The 16,570-nt window shown below is 34.0% G+C and overlaps 1 protein-coding gene across 2 annotated transcripts in view; it reads right to left on the reverse strand.

The window, feature by feature from the left end:
- LOC148942414 (putative flavin-containing monoamine oxidase A) overlaps window positions 1-16,570 on the reverse strand; it is an 87,565-nt gene that overhangs the window by 44,340 nt on the left and 26,655 nt on the right. For both annotated transcript variants that reach the window (XM_089103526.1, XM_089103527.1), the window contains exons 2-5: window positions 16,284-16,555; window positions 10,834-10,990; window positions 8,515-8,630; window positions 5,681-5,817 (exon numbers count right to left, since the gene is read on the reverse strand). In XM_089103526.1, coding sequence (XP_088959652.1) covers window positions 5,681-5,817; window positions 8,515-8,630; window positions 10,834-10,990; window positions 16,284-16,555 — 682 coding nt within the window. The remainder of the gene's footprint in view (window positions 1-5,680; window positions 5,818-8,514; window positions 8,631-10,833; window positions 10,991-16,283; window positions 16,556-16,570) is intronic.

Below are 16,570 nucleotides of genomic sequence, written 5' to 3' on the forward strand. Positions count from 1 at the left end.
AACATTACCTTGGAAATAGCGAAACAGAATTTTCAGTTTACCTCAAACCGGTGACCGAGAGTGAAGTAAAAGAAATAATTTTCGACATGAAAAATAGTGCAGCTGGTAGTGACATTTTGTCTCTACGGATAATTAAATATCTGTGGCCAGCTATATCGCATGTATTAGTTAACCTAATAAATCTTTGTTTTAAACAGGGAGTATTTCCATCTTGTTTCAAGTTGGCACGAATTACACCGGTTCATAAGGGGGTGATCACAGTGAGGTAAGTAACTATCGCCCGATTTCCGTTTTACCGGTCATGTCAAGACTTGTGGAAAAGTGCTTTTCCCGGAGGTTGTACCATTATTTAGAGTGCCATTCAATACTAACATCCACCCAGTTTGGATTCAGAAATGGACGCACGACCGAACAAGCTGTGGCTTATCTCTGTGGTGTTGTGAATACTGCCCTGGACCTTGGTTTTAAAGTGTCTACCATCTTTTTGGACATTATAAAAGCTTTCGACACTGTAGACCATGGTATATTGCTTGAAAAATGTGAATTTTATGGGATTAGAGGGCCTGCTCTTGATTTCCTACGTAGTTTTTTGTCTAATAGGCAGCAGTATGTGCGAATAAATGGATCTACTTCTTCCGTTGTAGATATGAAATGTGGTGTGCCACAAGGGTCCGTTCTTGGCCCCTTGCTATTTTTGATATTTGTAAATGATCTTGTACTGTCCCTGAAGGATGCGAAAACTAAAATGAGCGACATGTTTCACAGTGACAGTGACGTTACAGTACCTCTATTTGCCGATGATACTTCATTGATTTGCATTGCAAAAACAGAACGCCTTTTAGTTGAATTAATGACACAGTGTTTAGATCAAGTGTCTAGCTGGCTAAGAGTTAATAAAATAAAAGTAAACCCATCAAAGAGCAGTTTTGTAATATTTTCGCGTACATCTAATTACTACCCATGGATCCAAGAAGTGAGTTACCTGGAAGGTAAAGTTAAGCGTGATCAGTGTGTTAGATATTTGGGTATTATGCTAGATGAAACACTATCTTTTAGGAAACATGTTGAAAAGGTGTCAGGAATCCTGTGCCGTAATCTGGGAATACTGCGTAAATTGAAACATGTATTACCCCCTTCTTTTCTTCGCACTTTGTATTTTTCTATTATACATCCACATATATTGTATTGCTCATCTATTTGGCTGAGTACGTTTCCATCAATTACTAATCGAGTTCGAGTGATCCAAAATAACGGAATCCGTGTGTTGACTGGTAAATCAAATCTTGTATCTGTTAGAGCTACCTATATTGATGTAAAAGTATTACCTGCTGCAGGCCTTAGAGATTTTTATAGCCTTCAATTTATGTTCAAATATAATAATGAATTATTACCGTCTTGCTTTTCAGGAATGCTAAAAGCTAGATCTTCGATTCATGATCATGAAACTCGCCAAAGGGAAAATTTACATGCCCCGCTCGTGGTGTCTGCCAGGTCGACATTCTCGCCTATTTATAGGGGATTAAAGTTGTGGACTGGGGTTAATAAAGAGTTAAGAGAAATAGGGGATCTGAAGGAATTTAAAAATAAAATAAAAGGAATGTTATATGAGAAATATGATTTTTAATTTTTTTTTTTTTTTTTTTTTTTTTTTTTTTTTTTTTTTTTTTTTTAATGTTTTTTTTTATGTACCTGGAGGACAAGTATGGTGATTTTGTGATTGGTGGTAGGAACTGCGTGCGAAGGGGAATGATTTTTCTTTTATTTTATTTTTTTTAGGCCTAGGTTGTATATTTCTGTTGTGAATATGAAATTTTGATATATGCCTACCCTTAGGACAACCTGACCCCAGGTTCTTGGGTCGGTAGTGAGTAAAATGTATTGTCCTTGTGTGTGTTAATAAATTACTATTACTATTATTACTATTAAGTGTCAGCGCATTGTTGGTTGAACAAATTTTAAGCATTTATTCGAATATCTTATGTTAAGCTTATCTATTTTCAACAATTTTTTTTTTAATTTATTCCAAACAATTTCACCAAAAACACAAGCGAGTTTTTTCAACTATGATCCAAAACGGAAGCAAAACGAAAAATCGGCCACGCGAAAACATGTTTTCATGGCGGCTTGAAATCCGGCTACCGGAGCGAAATTTAATCCCTCTTAGAGTCCAGCTTGGATGCCCGAAACAAACTTCGCAAGTGTTAGCCAACCAATTATTGAACTAATTTTAAGCATTATTTGAACAATTTACGTTAAGCTTATTTATTTTCAACAACTATTCTAAATAAAATTTCACCACAAACACACGCGAATTTTCCAACTATGATCAAAAACGGAAGTAAAACGAACATTCGGCCATGATAACACTTTTTCACATAGTGGCTTGAAATCCAGCTACCGGAACGAAACCGGAACAGTTTATTTTAAAAATTTATTCTAAACAAAATCTCAACAGAAACACGAGTGAATTCTTTCAAATATGATCCAAAACGGAAGTAAAACGAAAATTCGGCCAAACGAAAACATTTTTACAATCCGGCTACCGGAACAGTTTAAAATCCGACTACCGGAACGAAATTTGACCCCTCTTAGAATCCAGCTTAGATACCAGAAACAAAATTTGCAAGTACCAGCGCGCCAGTTACTGACCTAACTTTAAGCATGCATTTGTACATCTGTTAAGCTAATTAATTTTCAACAATTTATTCTTAAAATTTATTTGAAACAAATTTCACTGAAAGCAAAAATGAATTTTTCAACTAAGGTCCAGAAACGACAACAAACCAAATATTCAGCCTCACTTTTTACCACGAGTGACTTCAGCCTCGGCTACAAAGGCTTAACTCCTTAACTCCTCTTGACTCCTTAGCTCCTCTTAACTCCTTAACTCCGGTCTTGACTCCTCTCAGAGCTGAACATAGATACAAGAAATCTTTTTAAATGTCACAATTTTAATCAGTTTAAATGTTGCGCTAATTTTAATCAGTTATATGACCATTTAATTTTAAGCTTAAACATTTAAAACAAATTTTATTGGCAGAGGAAAAGAAATTTTCTACCTTTTTCCAAAAGGCAAGCAAACCAAATACCCAGGATCATGAAGATATTTTTTCTTTCTTAAAAAAAATACACTTTTTCCGAAGTATATGAGTTAGGCCTTAGGTTTAGGATATGGTGTTTGTATAACTTGTTCATTTACATAAAAAAAAAGAAAGGTCCAAGGAAGCTCCGAATATTTTTGGGTAAATTTTCTGGGTGATCCAAATTTAGAGAAGGAAAAACGATATCAGTTTTCCAATACAATTAACTGATAAACTTCCCCTTTTGAAATCAGCTGCTAGCACTGGTGCTAGCTGCTGCTAGCTGCTGGTTAGGGTCGCATCCTCGTAATATCTTTTGGAAACCTTGTAAATTTTTGATCAAACTATATGCAGGATTCACAGTTCAACAATGTGTGAGAAGGTAACCTTTTTTCGAAAATTTATCAATGACAAATTTTTTACACACCATATAATTTGAGGGCTTCAATTTCGTCATCCTCCCGCTATTTAAGGTAAAATATTACCAGTGTTTTACTGAAAGCATTTATATAAAAAAAAAAAAAAAAAAAAAAAAAAATCCACTAATAAAAAAAATCTACTTTATTTATAATGCGCAAGTTCCTTTGACCTTTTGCCATATATAGCTCAAATACTTTTGAACTTGTAAATTTAATCAGGGGTGGTGACCTGGGGTTTTATGAATTTTCTTTCAAATTAACATAGCCTTCATTTTAATATATCTCATTTGCCAATCTGACTTTAAAGGGGATAATTATATGTGTTTATGTTGGTTAAGCAGTTAACTCATTTTCTTCCTTCTGCTAGTCTTTAATTGATTCAAGATGCACCATCACAGAGATGCATCATTATCCATCAAAATTCAAAGAACAACTAAACAAACTTATTTTACATAGTGAACCAACCTTAGAAAGGAAGGGGAAAAGATCACGAAAGAGGCATGTTTTTATATGTTTTCTATGTTTCTAGGTTAGTATCTATGTTCAGCTCTGAGAGGAGTCAAGACCGGAGTTAAGGAGTTAAGAGGAGCTAAGGAGTTAAGAGGAGGATAATTATATATTATATAATAATAAGACATTCATTTGTCTTGTCAGTGATTAGCCAATCAGGTACAGTATTTGCAGTTCTGGAAGTGTTTGAAATGTGAGTTGTATTTATTTTTGTTGTTATTTTTGTTCGTTTCCTTTTTTATCTTGTGTGTAAGTTGTCGTTTTCTTTAGATGATTTTCTTTATTTTTTTTTTTATTGTTTCTTTCTCCTTAAATATTTTCCAGCTAAATATTTCCCGGACGTGGAGTCGAAATATTCATTTTTGTTTATTATTTATTTAAAGTTTTGTTGTTTTTTTTATTTTTTGTTTTGTTCCACTGCTTTATTCAAATTAAACCCGTTTCTTCTCTCTTATTTTCTTTGTAAATGGAAAAGCAGTGTGGTCTAAGAAATTATTTATTCACCGCCGTTCTCCTAACCTATGCTTGAACCATCCAATATTAAGAGTAAATCATACCAAAAAGCAGACGATATCGGTATATTCCTCTCAACAATTATCAAAATACCCTAGAAGGGGCTACTCAACCTAGAATAAAGTTTACTGAAAAAGAAAGCATAAAATGTTAGTTACAGACATTCTAGAATAAATACTAATATAACCCATTCAAAAAAATTTTGTGCCCATTCACTAGTTTTCTCCTAAAAGGGGTATATCTAGGCCTAATCTACTTTCGTATTTAGTTTTTTTTTAATTCTTGGTTAATACATTAATAGGCATGTATTTCACAAGGTTTATCTATCAAAGAAATACGATAATCAACAACTTATGGAAAGCGTGCCACTATTCCTGGGTCAAGAATTTAAAGGGCCAAATCCCATTTCTCCAAATGGGGTCTGCATGGGGTATGCATTTCTCCAAAGGGTCCCGAAAGATTGTGATCACTTGGGATTAACTTATCAGATTTGAGGTGTTTTTACTTTTGAACTTATGATGGCTTATATTTAGTAACTAAAATGTTGCTAGTCCATGGATACTTCTAGTCCATGATCCTTCTAGTCCATGGATACTTCAGTCCATAGTCCATGGATACTTCTTTTCGTTTGATTGTGTTTGGCTATACTGTTTGTTCTAGACGTTTTAATGGGTGGGTAAGGCCTTGTTTAAGTCCTTACCTGTTCAAATTAATAATGTAGTAAAACAGGTCTTTTTTCTCAAAGAATTACCTTTAACACATCTAAATGATCAAATAGTTGGTGGTAACAAACATTAAGTAAGAAGTGACTTGGCCCAATAGTAACCGAAACTAAAAACACGGAAATTAAAACTTAAAACGAACAGAAATTATTCCATATATGAGAGAAGACACCTCTTCCTCAAAAGCTCGCTCTTTACGCTATTTGACATTTGTCCTAATTCTTTCAGAACGACTCCTGAAACACAAAGGCCGCTTAATTCGAATAACAAGCTTTTTTAAAGTATTAAAAAATTTAGCATGAAGAGCGAGGGATTGAGGAGCGGTAGGTCCCTACATATACTGAATCATTTCTTTTCGCTTTAAGCTTTAAAGTTGCTCCTTACTTTCAGTTGAAAAATGTTTATGTAGTTTATCACTAAAAAACGTTGAAGTTACCTAAATGACTTTTCATTAAGTGTAGTAACAGTAATGCCAGTTTCATCTTGTGCAATTGAAACAACAGGCTCTTTAAGCAGTACATTGTTGCCACCTATCTTACTAGTCATGATTGTTGACAGCTGCTGCGTTCCTCCCTAAAGAAGAAAGAATTAATCGAATTTTAAAACTTTTAATTAATTAATTAAAACAGTTAAATATGCATAATCGTAATAAACATATACCAGCGGCAGAACACCATTTCAGATAATGATAGTTCATGAATTCAAGAGTCAATGCCAAGACTTGGGAATAGGTGTTACCCAGATTTTTGACGTTTTTTCAATTGGGTTATATTTTAAACGCAAACTTTACTTTTCACGAAAAATAAATTTTTCTAAAATAAATTCTCCAAACATTTTGCTATTTTGGGTGCGTTTTTGAAGTTGTACTACCCTCACTCAAATAAAAATTGACGATTTGTATCTAATAAAACAAACAAAATATTCGAATCGAGCCAACAGGGACCAGCGGTAGGTCACCATTTCAGAAAATAAGAGTTCATGAATTCAAGTGGCAATGCCAGGACGTTGGAATAGGTGTTACTCAGAGTTTTGACCTTTTTTCACTTAGGTTAGATATTAGATGCAAACTTTTCTTTTCATTGAAAAATTGTGTGTTCAAAAATTTATTCTCTAAATATTTTGTCATTTTGGGTGCGTTTTGAAGTTGTACTACCCTCACTCAAATCAAAATTGGAGATTTTTATCTAACAAAACAAACAAAATATTCAAATCGAGCCAACAGGGACCAGCGGTAGGTCACCATTTCAGAAAATAAAAGTTTCCTGAATTCAAGTGTCAATGCCAGGACTTTGGAATAGGTGTTGCCCAGAGTTTTGACCTTTTCTTACTTGGGTTATATTTTAAACGCAAACTTTATTTTTTTCCGAAAAATAGTGTTTTGTAAAATTAATTCTCCCAATATTTTGCTATTTTGGGTGCGTTTTGAAGTTGTACTACCCTCACTCAAAGTACCATTTAAGATTTTTACTTAACAAAATAAACCAAAATATTCAAATAAAGCCAACAGGAAACTAAGCTCGAATAAAAGACTATCAATAATCAAAACAAATGTTATAATCTACCATAAGACACAAGTAAAATAAAACAAAGAAAAGGACCCCAAAATATGACAACTAGGAGCAGGAAAGGGACAAAGGAGGCTACTCCAGCCTGGCAAATTCACAATACTATATTTCAAAGAAATATCAAATAAAATGAGAAATTTCAAAAAATTTCAAATCAAATAAAATAGACAATCCTTTTCATTTTTTTTAAGAAATCAGCTATTCAAATATTTTAGTTTATTATTCAATATAAGCCTATTCTCTGTCAAAGCAGATTCCTACATATCTACCTGCTCAATATTATAATATCTTCATGAAAGCCTAAATAACGCCCTCACCTCTTCGCTCCATTAGTACTGTGTACTTCATACACTCCCGCTTTTATTTTTACAAAAGCATTTAGTTTTTTTGTTTTTTTTTCTTCTGTTTTAATTTATAGTTGAGAACTACTTTGTCATCACTTGAGTGTTTGAATTATCTGTTCGTATGATTTTTAATTTCTTGATTAGTTGTGTTATTTTACTTGATTTTGTTTTATTATTTCTTGTTATTTTACTGTTATTTTACGTTATTTATTTCATTATTGTTATTTTTATGTTATTTATTTTATTATTGTTATTTCATAGTTATTTTACTTTGTTGATTCTATTATTGTTATTTACTGTTATTTTACTTTATTATCTTATTATTGTTACTTATTGTTATTTTACTTTATTTATTTTCTTACTGATATTTGTTGTAATTCTACTTAATTTATTTTATTATTGTTATTTGTTGTAATTTCATTTTATTTATTTTACTATTGTTATTTATTGTTATTTTACGTTACTTATTTTATGATTGTTATTTTAATTTATTTATTTTATTATTCTTATTTATTGTTATTTTACTTCTTTTATTATTGTTTTTTATTATTATTTTACTGTCATTTCACTTTATCTATTTTATTATTATTTATTTTTATTGTATTTATTTTATTATTGTCATTTACTTTTATTTTACTGGAAAAATAAATAAATAAGTTTTTGAAAATCATTATATTATTCTAGGTCGCGGATGTTCTGACCATAGGCAATTTTTTTGTGCAATGATTTTCAGTAAAATGGGTTTTATTAAGTGAATGGGCTGATAGAAATAAATGACGTAAAATGAATGTGATAAAAAAGTCGATAAGAAAAGTCGATAAAAAGTCGATAAAATGTGATAAAAAAGTCGATAAAAAAGAAGAAGATAAGATATTCTTAATAGCAATATCACCCAAGTCCGTCACTAAGACTGACTGCACAGTCGGTAAAATCCATTCCCCTCCTCACCTCTAAAACATTTTGGGTAGTGGGGTCTCTGGTCAAGAGTAAAGATTTGAGCAGGGTAAGGCGGAGAAGCGTGTGGAGCTGGGCTGACCATAGCGAATTTTCCGCTCCAATGATTTGTTTTTAGCAGTAATGACAAATTTTCATCTAATTAAGTTTTCAAAAAAAAATTATTTCAATTAAATATCATTATAAGCGACTAATGCTTTTAAGGTGAAGCAAAGAACTTAAACAACTAAATTTTGTTCTTCGTAAACGGAATATTATCGGATGATGAAACACAGTGCTCCAACTTTGAGACAAAAAAAAGAAAATCGGATAAAGAGGACGTAAAGACGTCTTTTTTGATCGGACGACTTGAAATCCCGGTCGAGAAGCAAAACTTGACACCTGTCAGTGCCTAGCCTAGCTCTTACTTTTACTCTCAGCTCTTGTGCATCTCCTTCCTTGGCTAAAAATAGTCGCATAACCCCTCCTGCTGCATTTGCGTAGGCTATGAAAAACAGGGCAGATAAACGACACATCTCAGTTCCTAAAAATATACAATAATTGCAACTTAAGTAGATGGCATACGTATCTTTTTGTAATATTTCCTTTGCTATAACTTATTTATGCCCTTCCATAAAAAAAAACGAAAAAAAAAAAAAAAAAAAAAAAAACTAAAAAAAAAATTTTTTTTTTCGATGAAAAACAAAAACAAAAAAAAAACTAACAGGGGATTTTTGTTTCTTTGTCCAATAGGAGATTAAAAAATTAAGCCATAAGTACACAATTCAAGTTCAAATTTTTATTTCTAACAATCACGAATAAATAAATAAAAAAAAACAGCACTTTCGCGTTGGACAAAAACCTACGCGGTAGCGCTAAAGTCTACATAATTACTTATATATTAAATCAAGTAATTAACTAAATCATTTCTAAATAAAAATAACTGAACAAAATATAATGGTAGATAAGAAAAATTACTAACAAATCCAGGATTCATCAATCATCCATACTCAAATCCCTCCTCCCTGCCCTGCCAACCACTACAATTAGATGCGGCAGGGAAAGTCTAGGACTAAATACTTGAGAAACAGCTTTGTTTTGAGACCCCCTCCCTCAGGGGTTTATCCATAGCCCCCACACCCTTACCCTAGTGTTTTTACTGTGAGTTAAGGCACTATATCCCCCCTAAGTTTTATTATCAAAAATTGTTTGTTTATGCAACAACTCACTCATATACTCATCGATCAAAACCATTGAAACATGGGTGGTGACTGGATTAAAGACCAGCCAAAAAGTAATGAAGCAAAACTAAACGATTGTTTAGCCTTCATTTAAAGGAATCAATGGAGAATTTTGATGAGACACGTCACCAAAAGGGGAAATAGGGGGGCTAAAGAACAAAGGGACCTAGACATAGATATGGCTTCACATTGTTACGGAATTTCATACATTTTGTTTTATTCGAAGCTGTTTCTCTCTCCTTAATAACTGAATAAGTCAATTAAGGTCATTAATGCCTTTTCGGCCGTTAACCACTTTCTTCATTTATTCTGCATCACATTAAACTGTTGTATTAGACCTAGAAAGGGCCCTAGGTAAAGTGGCAGTGCCAATGGTACAGTGGCAGTGCCAGTACAGATGACCCCGTTCCTGCTGTAAAAGTAATGCCACAAGATAACTAGAATTATTGGATACAAATTTAGGAATGATATGCAAGCTTTTTGCAGGATGAATGACCCGGTTGCCACCCCTAGAGATTTATCACTATTTCTAGTGATTTTTGTATTGCCTAAACAAAAAATTCCATAAATCAGGACATATATCACTAGATTATTGGAGAAAATCACTAAATCGATCTAAGAATCACAAAAATCTAGTGATTTACGTTTCATCGGGTGGCAACCCTGTCAAAGACATATTTAGATATAATGCATTTAAATATACTTATGCATCAAACAATAAAGCTGCCACAGTTGCATATGAAGCTCTATGAAAACCGAGTGCTAAGAGCTTTTGTTGGAGGGAGAGGTAGGGGGTTGGGGGGTGTCTGAAGCCAAAGATCCTTTTATTAGGGATGCAAACCTAATAAATCGTTTAAGATGCACAATAATAGCACCACTACAAAGCCACGGTCTTCTGACAGGTAGGTTTCGTTAGGGTACCTATCACATTCTATGATCGTAAAGCATTATTCTAAAATTTGCTCTAAAAATAGTATAAGCAATGGCATTCAGCCCTGGGGCGGGGGGAGGGAGCTTATCGAGATTTAAATGACTTTTTTCTTGTTCGTAAGAAAAAGGTGCTCCAATTTAAACTAAACCCACGATCGGGAGAGGGAGGTGTACAGCTACTGGTACAAATGTGGAAAAAATACATACAATTAAACTACACACAAGCCAGATGGCAGAACTGTCTCTCCCCCTCCGGGTCTGCGCCTGAAGCAGTGAATTTTGCGAGTTTTAATGTTCCTTTTTCTTTTTTATTAATAAGTGTGTGCCACTAGGAAGATGTGAACCCACGGCCTCTTTAACCATAGAAAAGAAGAGGGGGGCTACTAGGATACTAAGGGTGCAGTTAAATCCAGCTCTGCTATTGGTTTATTCTACAAACATATAATTTATTTAACAGAAAACCAGAAACGACCGCAAAAATTAATGGAAGATTTAATTTTACTGTATTAATAAACTTCTAACGAGTGCCCACTAAAATAAGTAGACCTTTAAGGCCCATCCAAACAAATCATTTACCCATCGATGCTCTGACAGCAGCTTGAATCACGTCTCTCGCGCCCTGTGTTCTCAAATTACTTTTGACATATGAATCCAAAGTGATATTGTCCAATTCTTTGGCTAAAGGTGAAGCATAAGGATTTTCCATCGATATCTTCTTTGCTAAACTTTCAGCCTGCAAATCAGATGGGTTTATTTTTTATAAGTATTTAGATGGCGTTGAACTAAAATCTAAATCGACATACATGTACAGAAAAGAGGGGGGTAGGATCATCCAAAAGTTCTCCAAAAATCCCCCCTCCCATCCAGGAAAATTCTAGGGAAAAAGAATTAAAAGCAGAGTCACAAACATGTTACTTGGTAGTTACCAAATTACTTATTTAGTATCAACAGTGCTGCCACCAACAAGGCATTCTCTGCTCAATATATTAAAATAATTCTTTTCTCACCCTCATTATTTTGAAATGATTTGAAAAACAGATACCTGCTTAAATTTCATTTTGTTCAAAGCTTTTAGTCATTTTACTTTATCTTGTATTTGTATTACGTTTTGCATAATTTTAGTTTTTACACGTAACTTTCCATATTTATTTTTGTTTTATTTTTGAATCGGGCTATTTTTGAATCTATCGCGATACATAAAAAACACTAATCAATCCTGCTGATTTTAGTTATACAATTTTTCAAAACTAGGTATAAAACTTTTCGCTAATCGCTGATGGGCACAGCGTACCGGCTGAAGTTTCTGAACAGGCACTGCAACCCTGTGCGGGAAAATTCACGTTATTACTATTATGTAATAACGTTACAACGTTATATCAGAATTACGTTATAACGTACTTCTGCGTAATCAGTGAACTCAAATCAGTACAATTACTGACTAGGGGGTTTTCGTTTATCTTCCCCCCCCCCCCCCCAAAAAAAAAGAACAAACAAACTTCTAGGTTTGTTCTATATTTTGTTTTTTTTTTTAAGTTTAGACCTTACCCACCAAATTAATCTCTGGACAAATGCCCGCCATTGACCTTGCCAAGGTCCTTCCAAGGACTATTGCTTATCAAAAAACTATAGATTTTACCGGAATGTGTTTGAAATAGATGCAGAGTTAACAAAGGATAAAGGGAAATAAATAAAAGATAAGGGAAGCAAATAATGTAGAATTGTAGAATTGAAAAAAAAATCGCCTGAAGATTGAAGAGGCTGATTCAGGACTGAAGAGCCGTAGATATACAGAGCAAAGACCGCAGCGGCAAAAAGGCTAGATTCAAAAAACAGCAGAGATTATCAATAAACTTTCTTAGGGTTTTAACAGGTAAGTACACAAAACCTTCTCTTTTTGAAGGGAGAAAAAATAATAAGGAAAATGTGGGAAAATGAGGTCGGAGCCGTGAAAGTTTCGACATTTCGAGTGGACCCCTGTCATTTCGAGGTGACAAATGTGTAAATCTCGATACTCAACATAGAAGTACGTTCCAGTACAAAATAAGCGAATTGTCATGTTCATCTGGAGTAATACCAAGCTCTTACAAATTCCAATTTGTAATATAATATAATATATATAATACATATTATGTAACATAATATATCGTAACCTCTTATCGGTCGCTTAAAGAGCGTACAAAGTACAAGCAATCAATTCCCAGAATTTGGCTTTCAACGCGATTTAATGTCTTATCTAGCCAGAGACAATTAGATTTTATATATCATTCATTCATGTTGGTAGGACATTAAGGAAATTAACTTTACTAAATATAAATAAAAGCAGGGTAAAATATTTTTGGAGTGTAACGCTTTCAAAAAAAATTCACTGAATGTATAGTTAAATCACTGAACTATTGTTATTATTTATTATTACTCTTCAATTTAGGGGGCAAAAAAAAGTATAAAAAGTATAAAGACATCCAAGTCCAATAAGATACTACAAAGTCAAACCAGTTCATGCATGGTTAAATTCAATGACGGCAGGACTGAATTCAAAAATTTGTTTTCGACAATGTAGATACAACCCTTAATATCGTACTTCATTTAGGTCTATTTAGTGCACTTCAATGGGAGACACAAGAAAATCACAAAATACACTTAATGAGGCATTCTTCTTGGATCCCGTAGGGATTTCACAGAAGAAAGCTGGACGATTGGAACTGGCGTGCGCACTGCATAGCCAGACAACCTGCAAACGATTTAAACAGTTCTTGTTGGAGAGTAAACCTGTCAGGGTGAAAGTGGAGCAGGGGGAAAGTGGGAGCAAAGGTGGCAAACAAGACCTGATCGTAAGCTCCTCATTGTGGACGCAATGCAAATGTAGTGCATCCATGACTTGCAGTGCCGCAAATTTTGACAACGAAGTTACTTAGTAATTTATTTCTCAGACAATTGACAAGAGGTATTTGTGTCTTAAATCATTAAGCGAAGGCTAAATCAAAGCGTAGCCCTCCCCAAGGGATAAGTCGTTATTTTGAAGCATAGGTATGAGCATCATGTAGGATCCTTCGAAAAGACGTTTTTACCAACAGAGAGATGACAAGACGTTCTTTTCACTCATTTCAATAAAAGAACTGCTCAATAAAAGAACTGCTATCAATTCATGCGATTTAAGCAAAATTTGTCGTGGACATCAGAGTTAAATTTCCTTCATACAGCAAACACCTCAAAGACGCAAAGACCACCACTATTAAACTCATCAACAAGCAGAACAGCAATGATGATGATGATGTGATGATGTGAAAATTTTCCACTTGGTATTTTATTCAACATTATAATTTGTGTCCTTTTATGCATAAGCGCAAGTAAAAGTGTAGTTTCTTCGATCGAGCAATACTGTAAAAATTAGGCAAGATGACGTAAATTTTCTTATATAAGAAATGTTTCCTTCTTAGTTGAAAATATTTCCATAATTTTCATGACGCATTATTTTTTAATATCCTAGAGGTAATTTTTATTCAAGACAAGGTAATGTTTTTTTTCAGCTCGGGTAAACAGATTTGATTTCCAAGAACTGGAGCCGACATTGGTGTTCAAAAAATAAACTCCTCCTGTGACTTTTTTTTTATTTAGTAGTTTTAATTTTGCGAATTCCCTATGTTTTGTTGCAAATTCAAATTTTCTGATATCCTAGAAGTAACTTTTCTTCAAGACAAGGTAATTTTTTCCAGCTCGGGCAAACAGATCTCGGTTTCCTAAGAACAGGAGCTATCATTAGTGTTCCAAAAATAAAATTCCTTCAGTGATATTTTCCGTTTTGTAGTTTTGATTTTGTGAATTCCCTACATTTTGTCTAAAAAAATTGTCATAACTCCGAAGCTAAACTTTTTAGAAATCAATTAAATATGAATACTGGTAGAACTGGCCTTGTCATACCTGGATTTTGCAAAAAAAAAAAATGTTTATGTTCAGGCCAACACACATATGATTTATATTAATTAAAGTTTTAATCAGTACCTTTAACTAACAAACATTTCTGCGTTTTTCAGTAGTTGAAACATTTTAATATATCATTCTTATTTTGACCAGGCAACAAAAATTCCCAAATCGTTTATTATAAAATCAATAAAGATAAATAAAATCAGCTACTAATTTATTCTTATCTATTACTATGTTGACTGTTTACGCAACTATTTTTTATCAGTAGGGGCGTTTGGAGAAGACTATTTTGTTCAAATTTAATTTGGAATACATTATATTTTGAAAATGCTTGCGTGAATAAACTTTTACGATAATGTGTGTGCTGACTCTCTTTTCTTTTTCAAGGGCAATGCTGAAAAACTCCTGGTTGCATAAGGGGGGGGGGGGAGAGCCATTCTAGAAAATTATAATATTTTTTCAGGTGACAATGTACAGCTTGGATTATCCTTAATTTTAGTTGACTGCACGATAATTTTTTTACAATACAAATCTGGAAAAATTCTGCAGTTTTTTTTTTTTTTTTGTTTGTTTTTTTTTTGTTAAGTGTGGGGATCGTGAAAAATAAGAATGAGAAAGCTTGTAATGGCTTGACTCGTTTAGAAAATTGAATTGTCAGTTCGAGGCCTCAATAATCACAATAATCCGAACTGCCACAATAATCAATAATCAGTCACAATAATCCGAACTGCCGACGGCGAAACAACGGAATTTGACGTTGTGTCAGGGGTCAAACAGGGGTACCCCCTTTCGCTAGTTCTATTCAATTACATAATAGACTGGATAATGATGAATTCACTTTGCACCCACAAAGGCTTTGTTGTCAGTCAGAAAAAAGACAACCCAATCGGCCTGACAGACCTTGACTTTGCAGACAATGTGTGTCTCATGAGTAGCTTGTTGGCTGAGCTCCAAAAGATGGTCAACGATGCCTCCTGTACATCAAAGAAAACTGGCCTCATGATCAGCAAGTCTAAAACCATTATCATGAAATCAAACGCCCTAAACCACCCAGTTATCCATACAGAAGGCGAAACCATTGAGATTGTTGAAGAGTTCTGCTACCTCGGTTCTATCCTAACACCGAACCGAGGTACAGAAGCTGATGTTAGAGCTTTAATAGGAAATGCAAGGGGAGTTTTCTCGATCAAGGAAAAGTTACTTTAGAACAGACATGATGTTAGCATTATAATAATGATGAGTGTTATCGAGGAAGATATTCGATCGATTTTGCTGTGCATCTGTAAAACTTGGTCTTTAAAGACCGAAAAAACATATTTACTAGAAGTATTCGACCATCGCTGCATGAGAAACATACTGCGGGTCAGCCGATGGTTTCATATCTCAAATCCTGAGGTTCGAAGGCGTTGTGCCCAGAAGGCCCCCCTCTCGGTAATCATAAAACAACGACGACTGAAATTCTTGGGACACAAACTGGCTTATGATTCCGATGACACAGACGTCGTTGGGATAAAAACTGGCTGAAGATTGCAGAAGAGGCTGCTACTGACCGATTGTGTTGGATTACGTCAGTCATCCCATCGTCCATTGGTGCTGGGCAGGATGAATCATCTTCAGGTTCCCGCCGAAAGTAAAAAAGTAAAGTAAGTAAAGAGGGAGGCTTTGAATAGAATGGAATGGAGAAGGAGCGTGAGTAGCTGTGTTGGCCTCAGGTGGCTTGATACTGCAGTGAGTTATTAGAAGTAGTGATAGTAGTACCAAAACATTCAAACTGTGGACTGTAGAAAAATAATATACGAAAAACTTGCTCAGTGAACATAAATTTTAAAAACAACCAAAATTCAACAGCCAAAGTGGCACTGCAAAACATGTTTAAAAATTTGCTTTCTTTATTTATCCTTTTTTGTTAAAATATATAATTTTTTTATTTTAAACTTATTCTAACTCAGTTTCGTTATAAGCTAATTAATTTGAAATTAAAAAAGCTAACTGACAATATCCCCTGTTACTTTTCTTCAGAGCCCTAATCTTCTAGAAAAAAGAAAAGACAAAAATGGCACGGAGATAATTAATAAAAACACAGCATGTCCCAAAAAAATGTTCCTTACCTTTCTAATAAAAAGTTCTAATTCAATGAGTCCAAAATACGACCCTAAACTTGGAATATCATTTGTGTAGGTCCTAATTTTTGCATCTTTCCCCACCGCCATCACCTTTCTTCCTTTTGTATTTTGGGGATATGTCTCAATATTAAACTTCTTCAGGAGATCCATAACATGGTGCTGGGTTTGACCTACCCATTGTCCACCAAGGTCAAATTTTTCTTTCGTTCCATCCGGTAATGACACTTCTTCAGTTAGAGTTCTCCCTCCAACACGATCTGAAAGGTGCATAA

The sequence above is a fragment of the Artemia sp. Qi Xiang Cuo genome, chromosome 17 (assembly GCF_049724085.1).
Source record: "Artemia sp. Qi Xiang Cuo chromosome 17, ASM4972408v1, whole genome shotgun sequence".
Taxonomy (NCBI): domain Eukaryota; kingdom Metazoa; phylum Arthropoda; class Branchiopoda; order Anostraca; family Artemiidae; genus Artemia; species Artemia sp. Qi Xiang Cuo.